Source organism: Geospiza fortis, unplaced genomic scaffold, assembly GCF_000277835.1.
Source record: "Geospiza fortis unplaced genomic scaffold, GeoFor_1.0 scaffold603, whole genome shotgun sequence".
Lineage (NCBI taxonomy): Eukaryota > Metazoa > Chordata > Aves > Passeriformes > Thraupidae > Geospiza > Geospiza fortis.
In genome coordinates, this window is record NW_005054460.1 from 717,512 (window position 1) to 738,300 (window position 20,789).

At 36.7% G+C, this 20,789-nt stretch overlaps 1 protein-coding gene across 1 annotated transcript in view; it reads left to right on the forward strand.

Moving 5' to 3' along the window:
- Window positions 1–20,789, forward strand: part of FAM83B (family with sequence similarity 83 member B) — a 43,880-nt gene that overhangs the window by 17,234 nt on the left and 5,857 nt on the right. Inside the window, exon 2 of the mRNA XM_005427913.2 lies at window positions 14,016–14,180. Within this exon, the coding sequence (XP_005427970.1) occupies window positions 14,016–14,180 (165 nt within the window). The remainder of the gene's footprint in view (window positions 1–14,015; window positions 14,181–20,789) is intronic.

Below are 20,789 nucleotides of genomic sequence, written 5' to 3' on the forward strand. Positions count from 1 at the left end.
GAGGTTAGGGGGGTGTGTGTGTGAACTGGCATGCAATGCACAGTAGGAGGAATATTTTGTAGAAAGGGGAATGCTCTCACACACATGAAGCTGTACATTGGAAGACTTGTCATAACATGTTTCTCTTTTTCTTAAAAAAACCCTATTAACTTGCCATTAAGTTGGTCACTAGCTCAATTGACTATAAAGGGTTCAGTTACTTGCACAGTGATAACTCATTTATTTGAATAATTGTTCATTTTAATGATTCTTGAATGAGTGCTTCATTATGCATCCTATCCTTGTGAGAATGAGAAAAATGAGAGGAGCAGACCATGGTTCCCATCTGTGGCTGAGGCAGATGGAGTCTGGGTCGTGGAAGGAAGTCTTGCAGCCTGGCTGTGTGTCTGCTCCTTCCCAGATGTGTCCTGGAAGTGGCCTAGGGCTCTGATCTAAGAAAACATTATGAATACACTTAATAAACTTGTAACCATCAAAAATAAACTTTTACATTTAATTGGAAAGAGTAGTAGATAGCAAAGATGGAGCATTATAAATACCTAACCAGACTTTTATCAAAAGGATCAAATAATCTTTCCTCTGATTTTGCATAATTGTAGTATCAAATTGCAAGTGATGAATTAATACTTGTGTGGTCTTATGGAAGAGCTGTGCAGATCAGTGAAAGCTGATGCTAACTGCATTTTCAAAATAATAGTGTCATCAAGATAATTGTAAAGCTGTATTGCTTCCTGCTTGACAGAGATGGTTATTCAAAAGTCAGTTCACACAGAGTTAAAAGATCAGTTGAGCAAAAACCTGGCAGAAACAAATAATTAAGAATATTTTCTTCAAAATTTTTCGACTTGTGTCTTTTAATTCCATTTCTTATCCCTTGACTTGCAACTCCCTTAAATACTTCACTCCCTGTGCAGCATTCATGCTCAAACAAGAATTGTTAGGTTTCACTCAAAAAGCTTTTAAAGGATTTAAAAATTGAAATAATTTTTATAAATACAGTATTTTTAAAGCATAACATTGGTACTGAAATTATAACTCTCTAATAATAATTTTACTTGTAATTATTTTATTGTTTTAGTTTTTAGGCACTGCATTTGAACAGAAATTAAATTCTGTTTAGTACCTTGTTTAGTTCCAATTCACAATTCACTCCACTGGGGCTACCAGAATTGCAGCATTACTTATCTTCTTCATTTCAGTTCGCTTCACGGGTGGTTTGAGCAGGGTTTTTATAATTGTTTCCCTACTATTTCAGACATCTTGCTCCATATGTTATTGTGCATAAAAATTTAAATCTGTTTTCTTCCTGAAAAGCTGCACATAATTACTTATTAACAAGACTAATCTTTTCTTATCTTTAGGACATTCTGTTGATGCTTTCAGACTAGTCTGCAATTATTTTTTTCCTTTTTCATTTCATCTATAATAAATAACCTGGCATGCCTCAGGTTCAGGATTTCACCTGAGGACCTGAACATGATTTGCAGACTACAATTAATTAATTAGTTTCAAAACCTGTCTTAAATAGGTGAAATTGAAATGCAGTCTGCCAGCACACAGTCATTAGCAATATGTTGCACAAGCAGCTGTAGCTGCTCTATGAGCAGGTGGTGTAATCTGCTTCTCATGAGTATCAGGGAAGTCTCCTGCTCAATTGGCAGCATGTTTAAAAAAGCAAATAGTTTAAATCATCTGATTAGGTTGTTTACTGGCATTCAGATGTAACTGTGTGCCATATGGACTTATGCAGGCTTACATTTTGTCTGTGATATATGTTTCAGAATAGTGATATGACATAATTGCTGTTGCTTTTTTTGTAACATAAATGTTACTACAGGTGTTGTCCAGTCATTCTGTTTTTACTTATAAATGCATTTTACTATGTCATGTAGCTAAACTGGCAAAATTTTGAAGGTGAACAGAGAATCTGGCAGAGCTAAACCTTGCAGAAACTTTTCATTATTCATCTTCTCTAATTTATACCAGAGGTTCACTGACTTTCCTTTATACTGACCCATCACTGACCTGTGACCAGTAATTTTAAACAGCCTGTGTTCTGTATTTTTCTGGTTTATTCTAACCATATTACTGCTTGAGTTGACCTCCTTAAATATATTTAGGTACATCTATAGAACTTGAAATTAGTAGCATTGAAGCAAATAGTAGTTGTAGCAGGAATCAAAAGCTTTGTTATGAATATCATAAGGGTATAGTCATAAAATGTGGAATAAAAAGGGGAGTATTTTTAAGCTTGTATAAAATGCATAGGAGCTCAATTTAAGCCCACATTCAGTATCCAATATCAGATTTTTTTCAGTCTCAAATTTAAATCAGTTTGGAGTTCCTCCTTTGAAAGAGGGAAGAAGGGACAGGAAGGGAAAAGAAAGGATTAAGGGAGTGAAGTGGTAGGGGGGAGGTAGAGGGAAGAGGGAAGTAAGGTAAAGGCAGTCACAGAAGGAAGGGAAGGGGGAACAGAAAGAGGCCATAATAATTTGTGAATTATATTGAATTTGCTTCCCTTTTTGTGACATCTTTAATATCATTGAGCCTTACGAGCTGCTAGAAATACATGCAATCAAAATGTTTTCGTTGGGCAACTACTTTACACATCTGGCCAATAACCAGTCCTTAAGTGTCTGTACCTCATGTGTCTTTTACTGACACTCAGTCACATGTATGAAGCTGAATACAAAAGCTGTATTTTGAAAAAGGATTAAATAAGCAATATTTGAAAAGGTGCTTTCCCATTTACTGTTTCCTAAATATGTAATTAGCCTTCATTTCTGTATTAATTGACTGTTTTGTTGGTTTTCCTTTCAGAAGTCAGGCTGAGCAACCAGCTTGGGTCATCAAGCTGTTTCTTGAATTGTGGCCATAGGCATTATTTCCCTGATACTCAAATGTTTAATTAAAAATGACCAACAGCAAAATTTTTTTGCTGTCTTGCATGTGATCCATCCAGGTCTGCTAATTGAAGCTGCAACAAATATTACTCTATTGCACTAGACTGTAATGCTTCTTCTTAACCTAAAGACAAAGAAATTATGCCACTATTTTCCAAAGATTAACAGGAGCCTCTGTTGAGGCTTCCTTTCTTCACTTTGGTATTACCTTCTCTACCATGAACTAGAGGAGGTTTTTAACCAGAATTGCTTCTAGCTCATTTGGGTTTCTATGGACATACAACAGTGTCTTCTGCAAGGACGCTCAATTTTTTATTCTTCTTTTTTTCCTACACTTATCTCTGAAACACTTTCTTCTACCAGTGTTCCTTATGCAGTCTACTTTTTGGAAGAAGTTTTGAGTGTCTATAGAGGACTAACCTTTAACAATTAATGACATAATTAGGACTTGTTTCTCAGTATCAAGGTCATAAAGTCAGTTATATAATCAGGTCATGCTCATTGGTCTGCAGCCTTTCACTGATTTGGAATCTAGTGATTGAAATTTTTTTTGTTTGGTTTGGTTTTTTGGGTTTCCTTTTGTTTGTTTTGTTTTGTGGATTTTTTTGATTTTTTGTTATTGTTGTTGTTTTAAATTGGGCACTGCCTACAAAAATAGATTTGTTTTCTCTTTGATGCAATTCCTTCCATGTTAGAAATTATTAGTCTTTGCATGAATTTGTGTTTGCTTGATGCAGGGTCACCCAGGTGTAAGACTTGTGGACTTAGCAGTACATGGCCTACAAGTCTTCCTCAACCGTATGCTTTTATTTTTCCACTTGCTAAAAATGTTGATAGGCCATCCATGTGGACTGTGCCTAACATACTACATATAGGTATTCCAAAGTCTATCTTTCTGAATCATAAGCCACTCTGAAACACATCAGATTTGTCTGCTGACTTGGATACACCAAAATTTTCACGTGCATATAAATGCAAAAATAAGTGTTTCCTGCTTTTGAGACACTTACTTTCATTCAACTCCATTCTTTTCCGGCATCTGCTGTGGAGTCAGTCAGCAGTTTCCACCCCTGTGTTACATACCTGCCTTTCTCCTTGGATTCTCTTCTATGCAAGTTGTTCCTGCTGTACCTACTTACTCTTGTAGGCAAGAGCCAGGGATTTCAGGCAGTTTACTATTAAGGTCTTAAAGATGACAAACAGTACACAGCTCTGGCATAAGCAAACTTAAAAGCAAAATTATCCTTCCTGGTCTAGAAAAGTTGGTCCGAATCATCTCTTCTTCCTATAAATATGCCTTTGATGAAGAGAATCTTTCATTGTTTCCAAGTGACTAATTAACAAATGCCAACAACGTTCTATACTTTAAGAAATGCTTTTGTTATAGATTAAAGTTTACAGCCCATAAATGTTCATTTATATTGCGGGGTTTTATACATTGTCGAGCATTTTTCAATATATAAACTCTCAGGAAGAGGGGTTTAGTATTAAAAATGTATACAGGACTCTTGAGGAAACCCAAGTGAATCAGTGGGATGGCAGACTGACTCGCAACATCACTCCACTCCCAAACTAAGACACGCCACCAAAATGTACTGTTAAAGGTGGCAAACCCCCAAAATATTCTCTAGAATTGTTATCTAGATTAGGTGAAATCTCATACATTGACTCTTTGATAAGCAGTCAGTTATTTTAATATTTCTTGAAAGAAATCACAGGAAGAGCCCTTAGAAGTATTAATGTTCAATCTAGTTTACTGTGGCATGAGGAGCATTTTTAAGCAGGAGTAATTTGAAAGGACAATTTTAGTGCCTTTAAAAAAATGTTTTTGTCCCTTTGCCTTCCCCTTATTCCCCCCCTGCATTTGAGGTATCCCTTTCCCTTGTTCTCAGGTGTGAGATAATAATTTCAGGTATTGAAAGAATTGTTAACCTTGTAGTAGTAACTCATACAACTGAGACTTTTAAATAAAATAATTGATACTTATCACACTGCTGTGCATTGTTTGTTTTTGTGCAGTCACTAAATACGCACACGAATAATTAAGTGCTTCTACTTACAAAGAAATTTAAAATAAAAAGTATTACATTATAATATTAATTCAAGTAGCCTAAACATTCACTAAATATTAAGGGATCCCATGAGAACCCACATATTGAAGCTGTTAATACTCTTTTAAATAAAAATGTGTTTCTCAAACAGCAAGTCTTTGAAATTCATCATAGAGAAAGCCAGAGGCTAGAGAAGTACCTTTGATTTTTCTCATGAATTTCCATTGTGGTATAGCAGAGTCGTAGGCCGTCAGAAATCCTGGCATTTCCTTTCTGAATTGCTTTCCTCAGATAAAGCTTGGCAGCTTCTCAACATGACAACTGAATATGAACATTCTGAAGAGCTAAATACAAATATTAGAATCTTGCTGCCCAACCAGCTGCAGCCCACATGGCTCCGGGAATACAGCAGCGATACCAATGGCAAGAGAAGAAAGGGCAGAGGAAGGTCCCTAATGCGTTCCCTCCATCTTGCCAAGGATTTTCTGTGCTGCCTTATGTCCTTTTCTGTAGGACCTCTGCCTGTTTCTGTTTTCAGTGACAGAACACAACTTGCTTGCTAAATACCAAAAGCATTTTAGTTGTTGATGGGAGCACTGCAAGCAGGGAGGAAAGTGTTAAAATTGAGCATTGTGAACACTTGTTTTAATCATACATGACAGATTTTTGCAGATTTAGGTATATATTTTCTTGTCTATGGTGTCCCAGCACTGCGCAGCAGCTGTTTCTTTGCAGATCCTTCATTCCAAGGATTAGGTTTATAAATGCTCTTTGGAAGGTCCCCATGAAGAATCCCTGGAATATCCCCTTTCATCTTCTCATTGCCATGACTTGCTGACACTCAGTTCTGCCTGTGTGGAAGTAAAGCTTCAGAGGAATTACTGCTTCTGCTGCTGGCTAGAGTGAGGAGGTGTCTCCTGTAATTTGGTCAGCTCACGATGAGTTCTTACTAATCCTTCAGCCAGAATAACAACTACCAAACTCATAGATAAAGATCACATTTAAAGAATTAAGGTAGTTCACTCCCATTGGTTTTGCAAGGTAAAATTTGTGTGAAATTCAGTTGTGTGGATTTCAAGAGGTGACAGAGAAGGCGTCCCTTTAAGGTGGTGTATATATGACTTACTAGCTTGGCCTGCAATAGCTTTCTGAAAGGTAATGCAGAAGGCTTCTATACATTCACTTTTCAGAGAAAACAGACTTATTTCTGTTTCAGAGAATTTTTGTTTTGGTTTTAGTTTCACCTGTCAAAGATCTAATGCTGGTCTTCTGATCTGCTTTTTCTCAGACATACTAAGCTATACAAAAGTTCCCAAATTGAGCAAAAGGCAGAATTCTCATGCAGTTTTAAGAAGATTCTTCATTGTAAAAATTTGATCTTCCCAGTGTTTTTCAAAGTAAAATTGCATCCTTTCTCAGAGCTCCTGTTTTTATTGTCATATTACTCTTTGCTGATAGAATCAGAACATTTTCCCCTGTTACTGGTAGCTAGAAAGTTCCCCTACTGCACATCTTTTGTGTGTGTTCCTTGGACAGAACAGATACCATATGGACTACACAGGTTAAAAGGGTGCTGGAGTTGTTTAGCCTGGAGAAAAGGAGGCTTAGAGGTGACCTTATCACTCTCTACAACTCCCTGAAAGGTGGCTGTAGTCAGCTGAGGATTGGTCTCTCTCTCCAGGCAGCAACTGACAAGACTCAGAGGACACAGTCTTAAGCTGCACCAAGGCAAATATAGGTTGGATATTAGGAAAAGGTTCTTTACAGAAGGAGTGGTAAATTACTGGAATTGTCTGCCCGGGGAGGCGGTGGAGGCACCATCCCTGGATGTGTTTAAAAAAAGACTGGATGTGGCACTTGGTGCCATGGTTTGGTCGAGGTGTTCGGGCATGGGTTGGACTCAGTCTTTAAGGTCTCTTGCAACGTTGTCATTCTGTGAATTCTGTGAAAACTGTTTGTATAGTTGCCTTATGTGGTTACCTACCTTCATAATTTTCTAATAGTTTGCATTGTTTTTTCTCATATTGCAGGAGATAGGTAAAAGTTTAGTTTATGTTTTCTGGACAGTGAACTTATTTATATGATTCTGTGTTGATGTTGAGCTTTTCTCATGTCCTGTTGCAGGGAAAAACTTTTAAGGTTATTGAAGATTGCTCATGTACATGTTGGAAGTTAGTTTTTATTCCACTTAAACTTAGTTTTTACTTTAAAATTCTTAGATTTTGTAGGTGATACGTGGCATGATAAAATGAGGCTTGGTGATCAGAACAGAAGGTGTACTTGGTTCTGAGAGCATGTGTTTTTCTACCCTCAGAATAAATGGTAGAACTGATTTGGAGCAGGAGGAGGAAAAGAGGATAAGTGGGGGTTAGGAGAGCTGATTCTGAGGTGGTGTAGCTGCTTGTAATAATGAAGTGCCAGACTTCACCCTGTAGTTAATTAAATTGGTTTTAAAGATTGCAATAATGGGAGAACATTTCCATGCACGCTGCATAGTTATGGTATATTGCTCCATGTCTGTAGAGCCAAATTAAATATATTAAATAAGATCCCAGGGGGTCAATTATGATGATAATACAAGTAGTGACAGTGCAACAAGTAGTGATATTAATTTCATGAATGTTGCATAGGTATAAATCATCTCAGTATTTGTTCCATTATATTGCCACAGAAATTGTAGGAGAATGGATAATACTCAGATGGTTGATTACTATTTATATTATTGTATTAGGCTGTATTTACAGAGCAAGGCTTCCCTCATTATATTGCACTTTGGCACTTTATTGCAAGAGTTCTCATTTGTTACTGTATTGTGAGACCTCAGCAATTCATCCAGGACAAATGGTTTCAAAGTAGACATTGTAATAAAAGGATGTGTTGTATAATAAAAGCTTTTCAGGGCTGTCTTCAATTTTGCAAAATAATACCAAATTAATGAACTTTTGTCTTAGAAGCACTCTGATGTGAGTAACAGTGCCAGGAAGTAAGGATAACAGATGATTTATTAGGGAGCTGTTAATATGAATTGCAGGAAAAGTGAACTGGACCTAAACCCTCAACCATAAAAACCAACATAATATAATTGAGAAAAGAACCACAATGATTTGTGGGACATATTATATAGCTTACTAGAGGGAAGGTTGTTTGCATTGACCACCAAATTTGTCTTTTCTGATACCAGAAACTCAGCAGTCCATTTGTTGCCTGCCTCCTGTTCTAGCAGCATGGCACACAGCCCTGAATCCTCCTTCTGCACTGTTGGAATTGCCTTCTCTCTGAGAAGGGCCAGACTCAGATAACACTGAGCCTGTGCCTCAAGGAGATTCTCCCCAAAACAGAGATCTGCAAAAAGAGGACTGGAGTAACAGAGAAAAGTCAATGAAAATAGAATTAATAATTCTGTCAGAGATGTGGTTCTTTGTTCTTGGGGTGAGAAAGGGTGGTGACATTTAAAGCACTGCACAGCAGTATGGATTTTTGTCATGTAATGCCCAAAGTAAGCAGCATGTGGGTTACAAGAAATCAATACTCTTGCAGGATAGGGTGGGTCTTCAGCATTATTCTTTACTAGGTTATTGATATTGGTGGGTATCCCTAGTAAAGCCTTCCCGAAGCAAGCAGTTTTAGTAGAGGACTCCTGTATTTTTACTGTTTATAGCAAAGGAGTTGTTAAATGACACACACTGCAATATGTAACCTGGAGAATCATAATTTATATTTGTGAAAGAAGTGGTAATGCTGAGATAATGAAACTGTCAAGGGTTCACAAAATAGACTTACTGGGTGCTAGCAGTAAAGGGCTTTTGTTACATTTATGCTTGAATTTCAGCACACACTTATTAAAAAGGTTGACTTTGATGTCCTAAAACTCAATGAAGATTAAAATCCACTTATTTTTTCTTATCAAAAATGGAAGAAGTAAAGCAGAAAAACTTTATTTCTCAGCATTCTCTTTTATAGTCTCTGTTTGTTTTCTTTAGGCCTCACAGCAAAGTTTATAATTACTGCCAAACATGGCAAAATTTGCTTTCATTTTGAAAATGATGGGAACGAAGATCTCTGAATCATTGAGTTGCAGCCTTTGGTCAGTTGAAAGTCTCCAGCCCAGCCTCCTGCTTAGAGCATGGCTAGTGGTAATATCTGAAAAGGTTGCCCAGGGCTTTATCCAGCAGGGGCTTGAAAACCTCCAAGAATGCAAACTGGGCTGCTCTGGGCAACCTGCTGTACTGCTGGGGTGTCCTTGTGGGAATAAGGGGCTTCCCTATATCCAAGCAGAACTGTTCACATTTCGGTGTGACCATTGTCTTTTGTCCTGCCACCACTGCAAAGAACCTGAACTTGTCCCTTGAGAACTTCCCTGTAAAGTACCAGGAACTGCTGTAAGATTCCCTGAAGCCATCTTTGCTCCAGGCTGAGCAACCCAGCTCCTTCATGTCATCTGCACAGGGCAAGTGCCCTCTTGGTGGCCCTCCCCTGGACACGCTCAGGAGATGTTTACTGATAAGTGTAGCTGTTGGGATTGGCAATTTCTTTCTGGATAAGCCTCTGAGTTAGTTTCTGAAGGTGAGAACCATCTAAGCAAATACAACACACATGGATGGGCCCAAACTAGCAATAACTTACCCTGTAGCATAACAGGTGCCACAGAACTGAACATTGGCCTCCATTTACTGTCATGTTATGCACTCTGTTGCCATGTTACCATGTACATAATCTCCTTTTTATCAAGGATATGCAAGATATTCCAGCTGTAGCTTTTTGTTTTAACCAACAAACAAATATGTATGTGTCTTTCGTGAACCTTGTCACTGGTACTTTTTGTAGGAGTCAGTCACTTACTGAAATTGAAGATTAAGAAATTTAAAGAATGAAAAGAATACTCTATTTGTACAGAGTGATGATAGTTTAGAGATACTGAGCTTTAAAATGGTACTTTCCTCACTAACATGCAAATTAAATAAATCAGCTTTCTGAAAAAGATAGTTTAGAATATTTGCATAAAAATAGTCCTATTCAACAAAATTATACTTTCCTCTCTGTATTTACATGTTTTTAAATGCCAAAGAAGGGTGTGTAGTTTACTTTTCTGTTGCAAAGCATAGTCTTAGTGTCAAGACAGTAAGAAGGACAATAGCATATGGCTCTACTGCTGCCTTCAGTTAATTTGAGCATTTTGTCAGATTCCTTAGGAGTAATTTTGTGCTTATTGACTGTGGCAGATTTTCTTGTTCTGTAAGGATGTCATTGAAACCAAATTTTAAGCTTAAAAAATAATCACCACTTAAAAAAAAAAAAGAATGGGTAGATAAGATAAAAATACTAGCAGTGACAATCAAAGATAATTTTGGGAGAAGAACTCTAGCATAAAAACTGGTTTCTGCATTGTCTTCACTTTTAGTTGATCATTGAAATGTGCTCTTCTGTCCAATACCCATGCAGGTGGTGATAGTTCCCTCTTGCTGTGCATAATTTCAGTGCTGTGTCATGTTATGCACAGCGTCTGCTCTACCAACTATTTTCTCCTTCCTGTAACATGCTTGCTTAGCTGTTCCCAAATGAGGGTCATTTTTGGTCAGGGTGATAATCAGTTTGACAAGGTTTGGAAAGTTCTCACAGAATTCTGGTGCTTTCATCAAAAAACTGCTGTACCCATCCAGTTTTCCCAGGATGGTTGGAAGGCCGCTGTATTTGCTTCAAAAGCATGAGTGGTTCCTTTTAAAAAGATCTTTGCATTGTGGAAAACAATTATGCTTTAGGAAAAAAAAAAGGCAGTTCGTAAGGAAACCTCCTGTATGACATAACAGCTTTCTGCCTTGAGGAGGTTTTCTTGACTCAGGATAGTATTGTTATGCGTAAAAGAAACAGGATGTATAGAATAGACAATTTTCTGACGTATTTCTGCAGTTTGAATTATATCAGTTTTTCTTCCTTGCTGGAAGCCATTGTTGTGTTCTTGTAAGTACCAGGGTGGAAATTAGCTCTGCAATTGCAAAAACAAAAGTAAAAACACAGCAGTGAAATCTTTTCTTCCAAAGTGATGCAGCAAGTAACTAATCCTGCAGCTGTTTTTGCAGCTTTAATTAAAGGTAGGTACACATTATAGAATACCTCACTGCAGTAATTTCCTAACCTTGGTCTCCTTAATTAATCAAAACTTGGAACCTTGAATACCATATTTGCTTTGTCTTTTCCCATGTGCAATACTCTGTTCTGCTGCAAAATATAGAAACTGGGGAAGTGTACTCATTACCCCTATTAAAAGGAGAGAAAAAAAAAAAAAGGAAGTTTAATACATTTAAAGGTCAGACTGTTCCATGACCTTTATGGAATCCACTCTTTCTGGATCAAAATCTATAGTTTATGGTCAAACATCTGTTTCGGTTTATGGAAATCAGTATGCAGAAATTACCTTATCACTGTTAATGACTTTTTAAATATTGTATGTATCATATGTGTATTATATGTATTGTTCAAATTCGGCACTCTTCTCCAGCAGCTAAACCTAATTATGTTTGTGTTTAATAGAGTGTTGAGTGTTGCTAAGAGTAAGTGGGTAGCCTAATGAGGAAATTCAACAAGAGTCACCTCTGGTTTGTAGGAAATGCACAAATGGATGTACTTGTATCAGTGTACAACACTAATAAATCCATTCAGGATTTTTTTTCCTACATTTAAATTGATCCTAGAATGCACTGAACACCCATTTCTTGAAGATCTGAAGATCTTGAAGATCTCCTGGTTTCTTATAGGAAGAAATTAGGGAGTTCAGAGGAAGGGGTAAACAAGTAATGAAACAGACTCAAATTTGAGAACAGGTGATTTTTTGGTCTTTACCTACCACACTTGATCTGTCTTGGCAGTTTTCTTCTCAGACACAAGTGAAACAAGACAGATGAATAAATTGGGTTGCCTTGTTCAGTTAACACTGTGTATCTCAGAAACAAGACCAAACAGAAGGTGCAGTCTGAAAGTGATGAGATCCTTGGAATCAAGATAAACATTCATGTTTTCAGTCCTCAGATAAAGAAACATATTCTGTACTGGAGAAAAACACGTTTAGGTTTTACTTTCAAAAAGTCAATAAAGGAAATGAGGTAGTGCATTGGCATGTTACCTAAGATTTTCAAAAGAATGGGATTCTTTTATGCTATTTAGTTCCTCTTTGACTGGTGGATTTGTGAAGACTCTTTGTTGCCAGGTGACATGTAATGAAGAGGCCAAGTTCGTTCCTTTTCTCTTATTCGGGAGTTGTCTTTTTACTTTTCTAGTTGTTTTCATTGTTATTTTACTTTTACTTTATGTAAGTCTTCTCTCATTTATATTTCTAGTGATTTAATTACATGTTCAGCATAAATGAAGCTTTTAGTTCTAAGCAGGTGGGATTCAAAAAAGGTAATTTGTACAACTGACTGGAGATATAACTTTTACCTGGTTGTATGCAACAGCATTTACCTGTGTGAGGTAAATATTTCAGTTCTAGAATAAGATGAGTACTTGCAACTTAACAATTACACCTTTAAAGTTCATGTATAGGTAGTTTAAAGATTAGTGAAAATGGTAAAATCTGCTGTGATACCTGTGAAAGGTTTTATTTGGTTTAAATTTGCACCTAAGACATCTCATTGGAACTTTTCATGAAAATACTAGTAGATAAAAATAATACCTTTACAAGTTACACAAACCCTGGTTGTTCCTCTTATTTCCTTTCATGTTTCAACAGTAGTTCTTCCCAAATTACTAATGGTATGTCAACAGTACGACATTTCTGTATACATATATATAGCCAAAATACCACTAGAGGGACATTGCTTTTCCAAATCAGACACACTTGCTTTATCCCTGTGGATTGAAGGGTGTTGGTAGCTGGTGTTCAGCATGCTGATCTTCTTGAGCCAAGCTCTCACAAGCTGAGGATGTTTTGTCTCAGTAAGAGTGCCTCCAGCTCTTCAGTGTCTTATTAGCTGCTTCAAGCTCTTGAGCCATTAGCTTTAGAGAAAACGATGAAAGACTGAGAAGCCTTGTGTACAAAAATTTTATCTGATTTTTTTTTTTAATGCGTAATGAAATTGTATTTTGAAGGTTTTTCCGCAGCATTTGTCTTGCTGTTTTTCCCTCCCTTTCTGGGAGGGGACCCTTACTGAGTTTCCTTTTCCCTCATAAAACCAGTCACTACACACACCCATGTCATGGTTTAACCCCAGCCAGCAACCAAGTTCCACACACCCACTTGCTCATTCACCCCTTTAGTGGTATGGAGGAGAGAATTGGAAAGAAGTAAACCCTTGTGGGTAGAGATAAGAACAGATTAATAATTGAATAAGTAAATTTACTATAGTAAAGTACATTTTTACTCAGAAAGTAAAATATTTAATAATAAAATGATACTATTGATATTTATAACAATAATTGTAAGTGAAAGGATAAGAGAAAGGGAGAGGTAAAACCCAATAAAACAAGTGATGCATGTTACAGTTGCTCACCACTCACTGACCAATGCCCAGAGAGTCCCTGAGCAGTGATTGGCCCCTCCCAGCCAATTCCCCTCAGTTTATACACTGATCATGACATTCTGCAGTGTGGGATATCCCTTTGGCCAGTTTGGGTCAGCTGTCCTGATTGTGCTTCCTCCCGGTTTCTTATGCACCTGCTCACTGGCAGAGCATGGAACACTGAAAAGTCCTTCACTTGGGGTAAACGCTACTTAGCAGCAGCCACATCAGTTTGTTATTAACATTATTCTTGTGCTAAATCCCAACCACAGCATGGTACCATGTATTAGGAACAAAATCAACTTGATTCCAGACAAAACCAAGACAACCCACAATTCATTTTGCTGGACTTTGGTACTTGTGACAAACGTCACCCAGGTGCTCACTTGATTTGTCAAAAAGAAGATCCAGTGGTCCTGAAAACTTTCAGGTTAAGTGGAACAACATAGAAAATAGAACATTTAAATGTGTAAAAAATATTAGTGTATTAGCTGCTCAGTGCAGGCTTCAGTGAAGAATTCTATATATGAGTTATACAGTAAAATAATTTGTGTCTTTCCTGTTTGATTCAGGTCATTGCCATTGTTATGGATATGTTTACAGATGTGGATATTTTTAGAGAAATCGTGGAAGCATCTGCAAGAGGGATTGCAGTGTATATCCTGCTTGATGAATCGAACTTCAGTCACTTTCTGAAGATGACAGAGAAACAAGGCTGTCAAGTTCAGAGGCTCAGGGTAAGGCATACTGTCTTCCTTTGCATGTATATTCACTGCTTATTCCTCCACAGCCCACTGAAAAGTGATTATTATTGGAAGAGTGGTTATTAAATACTGATTTTTCAAATTAAAAAGCAGGTGTAAATAGGTAAGCTCTCAGCAGAACTTTCTCTAGAGATATATATATTTTTTAAAAGCATCTTTTTCAGGTGTCAAAACAAGAGCATTTCATAGAATGTCATAACTTCCATATATATTTTATAAAATATTTTTCCATTATTTTGTATTTAGGAATACTGAAAAACTAAGCTTCTTTTTATCCGTTCTCCTATAGTTGCCTGCAAATAAAGTCATAGGACTTTATTTGAAAAACTAAGCTTCTTTTTATCCTTTCTCCTATAGTTGTCTGCAGATAAAGTCATAAGACTTAGATAAATTTGTGTACTTCATTTCATGATTTCTTAAGGTTCTGCATTAAAATACTTCAGGAGGCCCAAGATTCTATTTTTATAGTGTTTTCCTGAAAATCGATATTTCCATGTCTGTGCTTTGTCCTATTCCTTTTACACATTAAATATGTAATTTTATCCTGTAAGAGAGATAACAAGATGGCATTTACATTTTGATGAGATGTCCTACACTGCCTAAATGTTTATCAGGGATCAGAATATAAACCATGAGCTGCACTGAACTGACATAAGCGCTTCATAAATACTTGTAGGTTTACTGTACTGCAGACAGTACTAAAGAAGTTCCGAGGATGTTGTCAAAGTCTTTTTGCAAAGTTCTGAGCACTGCCTTGACTCGTAGTTCCATTTGAAATTGCTTGCCTCTGTAACTAGTTAAGCTTCATTCATGCCAGTCAAAAGTATTATAAAAGCTCTTTATAGCAGCACCTGTTCTAAGAGCCCAGTCCAGAAATCAGAGAGAGATGTGGTGTATTTGTGAGGATAAAGAGGTCTCTTTGGTAGATGTTTGGAGCAAAATCTATTTTATACCCTTTTTTATTCTGTAGGGTTGACTTACATCCTCAGAAGTATTCCCATTCTACTTTCCATGCTTGTTTCTTTGTCTCTGGTTGCCTAATACACAGAGTGGTGGGAGCTTCTAAGGAAAAACCACCAAAACTGTGGTGTTTTATAAACACTGATAGTGATTGCCTTAATGAAGTCAGTATTTGGCAGTACTTCCATATTCTGGAACTTGAGATATCACCATTTGCTGATTGCTTGGGTTAATTATACAATAGATGTTGCCAAAAATTGTCTATGTCTATATATGGAATGAGGTTTTTCCTTCCAAAATAAAAAAAAATAATTAAGACTGTGTCTTTCAAGTGATGTCTCAAAAATGCCATATGCATTTTCAAAATATGAAAACTGTTTCCATGAACAGTTATTTCAAAAGCTTACCTTCTTTGGATTCAAGGTTGTCTTTTTAAGGCAGTTTTATAGACTTTTAGGTATTTATATTATGGTTGAAAATTTAATATACATAAATCAGAGTGGATTTTTTATGGATTAGTGGGGATTGGAGAGGTTTGTATGTAGCCTCTTCAGTGACACTGTGTTTTATAGATTTCTGGGTTTTGGTGGGAGAAATAAAATACATCTTTATTCTGCAAGGTTAACTTAGAATTAGAATACTTTGAGTTTAGAATACATGCATTAGAATACTTTGAGTTTAATCAGAAAATAAAAAATACATGCCAAAGAGCTAAGCAATAATCCTGTTGTGTGCTGAGTTTCCGGTTTAGCTTGTAATAAAGCTGTTCAAATTAATGGTCTTCTCATCCATGGGCTACTCCCAGTGACTGTTGCTCTGAGAACAGCAGTTTACTACTCCTGCATATTAACTCCTATGCCTTTTTAGAGGATAAAAGGGAAATGCAGGTGACTATGAAAGAACAGCCAGTATTTTGAAGATGTTTTCTCCCTTTCCCTTTTTCACATTACTCAAGGTTCAGAAAAAAGATAAACATCTTCCACTTTTTGTACTCTTGGCTTCTGGTCTTGCCCTTCTATTCAGTGAAGAGAAGGGCAAGACCAGAACAGTGAAGAGAAGGGCAAGAAGAGAACAGAGCTGTGTGGGTCTATTCCTTTTCCTGAAAATGTAGCACCAGCAGCATTGGTCTTATTCTTGTCTGGCGTGATTTGGTTCAGTCTTGTTGGAGTATGGATGATGCTTCTTAGTCCTTACATTTGTGATGGCTTTTCTGCAAGGTGTTTCAGACTCAACACCTCTGTCTCTTTTTCTCTCCCTTTGAATCAGTAAAAAACCTGAGATTCAGTGATGAACAATATTATATTTTTTAATTCACATTTACAACTAAGTAGTCTTCTGTATGGAAGAGAAAGAGGATTTTGTTCATAAATCTTCATTAAATGTCTGTGCAGACAGTTTTTCTTATCTGAAGTCTGAGTCCAAATTCAGGGCATGTTCTCTTCTTTTTTGAAACATACAGTTGAAAAAATGGATGGACCATATATTCTGTTGTTATTTTGTGAATTCCATATAGGAAACTAGGAATCAGGGATTACTAGAATAATTTTTAGTCTTTCCTGCAGCATCTTTTCATGTAGGTTGTTTCTTACTCAATATTCATCTTGACATCACATCCATCAGTGAAGCTCAAATAATTCCTTTCCTGTGCTTTCCCATTAGTCTTTTCCAGTTTCATTCATTTTATGGCTGTACTACATTTGTCCTCAGTAATTAATTGGTTTGTTTTTTGTTTTTTCTTCTTTTTCCTCTACCTAAGCTTCTTTGATTAACTTTGTCCCTGGTCTGACTTACAATTCATTTGCATAGAGAGATGAAGAGTAGTTACAGATTCAAACAGTTTTTTTCCAGGTGATTTTTCAGAAACTAATGAGTAATTTTATTTTTTTCTGCTACTGACAGATATTTTATTTGATATGGGGTGAGATGGTGGAAGTTCTATGCTCTGGAGGAGCCTCTTTTTCACTCTTCTGCTAATAATGAAGAATCATTTTGCTGCAGGAGGATATTGAAAGCTGTTTGGCAGGACCTGTTTATTACCTGATAATCCTCTTAATATTTTTAATGAATTGAGGGAAAGGGAAAATTAAACCACTGATTGATTTTACTTTCCTTCTGTGAAATCTGCTCCCAGATATGCATGTTTAAATACACAGTAGAAGCTGCTCTTGAGACCTGCTTGCAGCCTTTTTTTTCTCACTAGTGTTACCAAAATCATCAAAAATTTTCCAGTACTTCCACATCTAAGGCAAATTTGGTTATTGAATAGGCACTCACAGCATGGTGTTGTGTCTGTGGAAGAACTTCTGTGATAAGGACCAGACTCCAGTCAAGTCTTGAGTGGTCATTGAGTCATATTTGAAGTCAGAATAGAAGCAAACTTGAAAACTACTTGGCATTTGTACAGCGCATATGTGGTCAATAGCTACTTTTTAAACTGACAATCTGTCACAAGTGGAATCATCCAGGGATCAGTTCTGGGCCCAATGCTGTTTAATATCCTCATAAGTCATCTGGATGAGAGGATCAAGTGTACCCTGACAAAGGTTGCTGGTGATACCAGATGGAGTGAATAAATGGGCACTTTGGAAGGTCATTTAACTGGATAGCACTGGTGGCTATCCTAAAACTGCAGCCACTGGATGTTTTAAATGTTCCTGAGTGTCCTGTAAACTCTTGGACAAAAGAGGAGATCCATTTGTAAATGAGTGATTGCTTTCCCCACAATGATGCTGTGATGAGCACACTGCTGTTAGGAGAGTCCTATAGCCTGAGGATGAAGCCAGGCAGGTATTTCATCCTGCCCTGCATTTCAGACCAGATGGGGCTTGTAATTCAGTATGTGTATGCTTACTGCTTCTAGTCCCAAGTGAAGTGCATTGTTTCCGTGTTCCAAATATGGTTTGGGTGATTTGGTATTTTGGGTCATTAATAAAAGCGTGCATTCCTGGCACCTTAATTAGAGTGTTTAAAGCTGGTGAAGAGTGCTGGATGAACTGTGCAGGAAAAGGAAGTCTTATGTGAGAAAGGTAAGCATGATCTCTGCCACTTGTCACGTTCCCATCTGGCAATGGATGACCTACCAAGGGAGGAAAAGAGTTCAGAATCAGGGAATAGGGATAGAAAAGCTACAAGGGGAAAAGTACTGAAGAGAAGGTAAACAAAAGCAGCAGAGTGACTACAGTGACTACAATTTTTTTTTTTAACCTCCCAGGAATTTAATGTAAATAATTGTATTCCTTTTTTACATATGCCTACTTAAACTTATATATCAAGTTATGTGTACCTAAGGCAAAGCTTTTTTTGGTGTAGTATGGTAATTTGCAAGCCATTAGACTTGGTTGTGCCTCCAGCATTGATTCCCAAATTATATCCTGTCCAATACTGATCAGATATTATCTAAGTAACATTTAATGTGTTCAACTGACATGTCTTTAGGCCAGTATTACTTGTTATGGGCACTTGAAAATGTATAAGCTGCTCTCAAGTTACATTTTTCAAATTATAATGACATAAATATGATTAAATATAATTAAATATGTCTGAAATACACATATTATTATGTGGTATATAGAACTGGGTAAAACAGTTATCAAAGTAAATGCAAATTTCATTACTAATTCACAGGATTTTATTTTAAAGTAAGGGGTTACTATTATGATTATCTCTAGAATGGGTAAATTTCAGTGTTTTCTACTTTTTCAGGAATTACTATTTCTGTAGTATTTATCTTTCAAATAAAAGCTTTTAACATAATTAGTTGAAGCTTGAATAGCTGCTGGTGAAGAAATTATTTTCTTCAGTGGCCTTATTCAAAGTTCAGCAAAATCACCTTGGAAAAACACAAAAATTGATTTTCATCAAGAAGAGTTATAATTGGAATGCAGAAAACTTAAAAAACAGAACATTAAGTTGGCAAAAGTGATTAGCAGTTAGAGATGCAAATTTATGTTAACCTGGCATTCAGTAATGCAAATTGGGTTGTTATTAATTCTTTTGTAGCTATTTCTGAAAATAGACCTAAGTATCCACCTGTATTTTCGCTTTTAAAATTTTAACCTTTTAAAATGTTACAGCACTTCTAGATAATACTTCTTGTATTTATCTATTTAAGAGATGGACTTTATGTTTTATATTTGCTAGACATTTTACATTTGCTAGACATATAGCTCACGAACAGAAGTAATTCTTAAATGCTGTCTTTGTACATTTTAACTGAGTTGAATTGAGTACATTTTAATGGAGCTGAGCTTTTTCAAAGCTTGACAAAAATGCAAAGCGAAAAGTCTCCTAACAATGAATGAAGTTTAAACAACTTTGATAACTTGAGTTAAACCGTAATTTTCCAACTCAGCGGCTTTTAAGTGTAACTGTTTCTTCTGTGGTTGGATTTTTCATTTGATAAAAGTTTCAAGAAACCAACACTGAAATATACATTGATTTAGAAAGCATGTGTTATTTGGAAATGTGCTTTCATATCATGGATATTTTCTCCTAATTTTTGAATTTTCTGTTTGGAAAGATAAAGTTAATTGGATTGTAGTAGATGCAATCTTAAAAACTCCTACAGCCTCTATCTACCAGAACTTCATATGTTTTAGGCAAATGTAGAAGTGCTCCCATAGATAATGAAGGCTTATGTCACTGTATTGCAAACTCAGTCATACTTTATAGACTGGAATTTTAAATGAATTTGTAAGTTTGAACATCTCTACAGCTTCCTGAGGATGGGAAGTGAAGAAGGAGATACCGGTCTCTTCCCCCTGGTATCCAGTGACAGGATGTATGGGAATGGTGCAACCCTCCACAGGAGGTTTAGACTGGACATCAGGAAGCACCAAGGGAGTTGTTAAACAGTGGAACAGGCTTCCTAGGGAAGTGATCAATGCCCCAAGCCCATCAGTGCTTGAGAGGCATTTGGACAATGCCCTTAATAAGTTGCTTTAACTTTTGGTCAGTCCAGAATTCGTCAGGTAGTTGGAGTAGATGATCATTGTACCTCCTTTCCATCTGAAATAGTCCTATCCTGTCCTATCCTATCCTATCCTATCCTATCCTATCCTATCCTATCCTAGCCTATCCTACCCTATTATTTAATCCTCCTGATTTTGCTGGAATTACCATGTACACAGTCTTTTCCATTTGCTTCATGAGCAGCCCTTCCACCTATAGCTGACCTTTACAGAGCACATGTGCCGTGATCTGCAGCCTGCCCTTGTGGCAGTCCTGGTGAAGTGTGACATTCCTGTCTACTCACAGGTCTTACATTACACCATTTCCATATGTACAGGGTATGTAATAATCATGTAGATTCTTGGTTTTTACTGCCAATGCTAAATTATGGATTTTACTCCCACTGGAAAGCTTAGGGTTGCTAGAAAAACTATTCCAAGGCTAGAAAATACAGTAAATATTGTGATCATTCACAGTTATCTTCCAAGCTGCTTTTATCTCTTGTGAAGCATTTTGTCTCATATTTACATGAAGTAGATGCTTGTAGGTTGGTTTGCATTGAATATAAATTTTAGATAAGTAAGCACCTTTTGTGTAACAATTTCTGTTCAATGTGTCTTTTTTTCTACATCCCTGTAAGAACTTTTAGAATATTGTTATTAGTACAGTCCA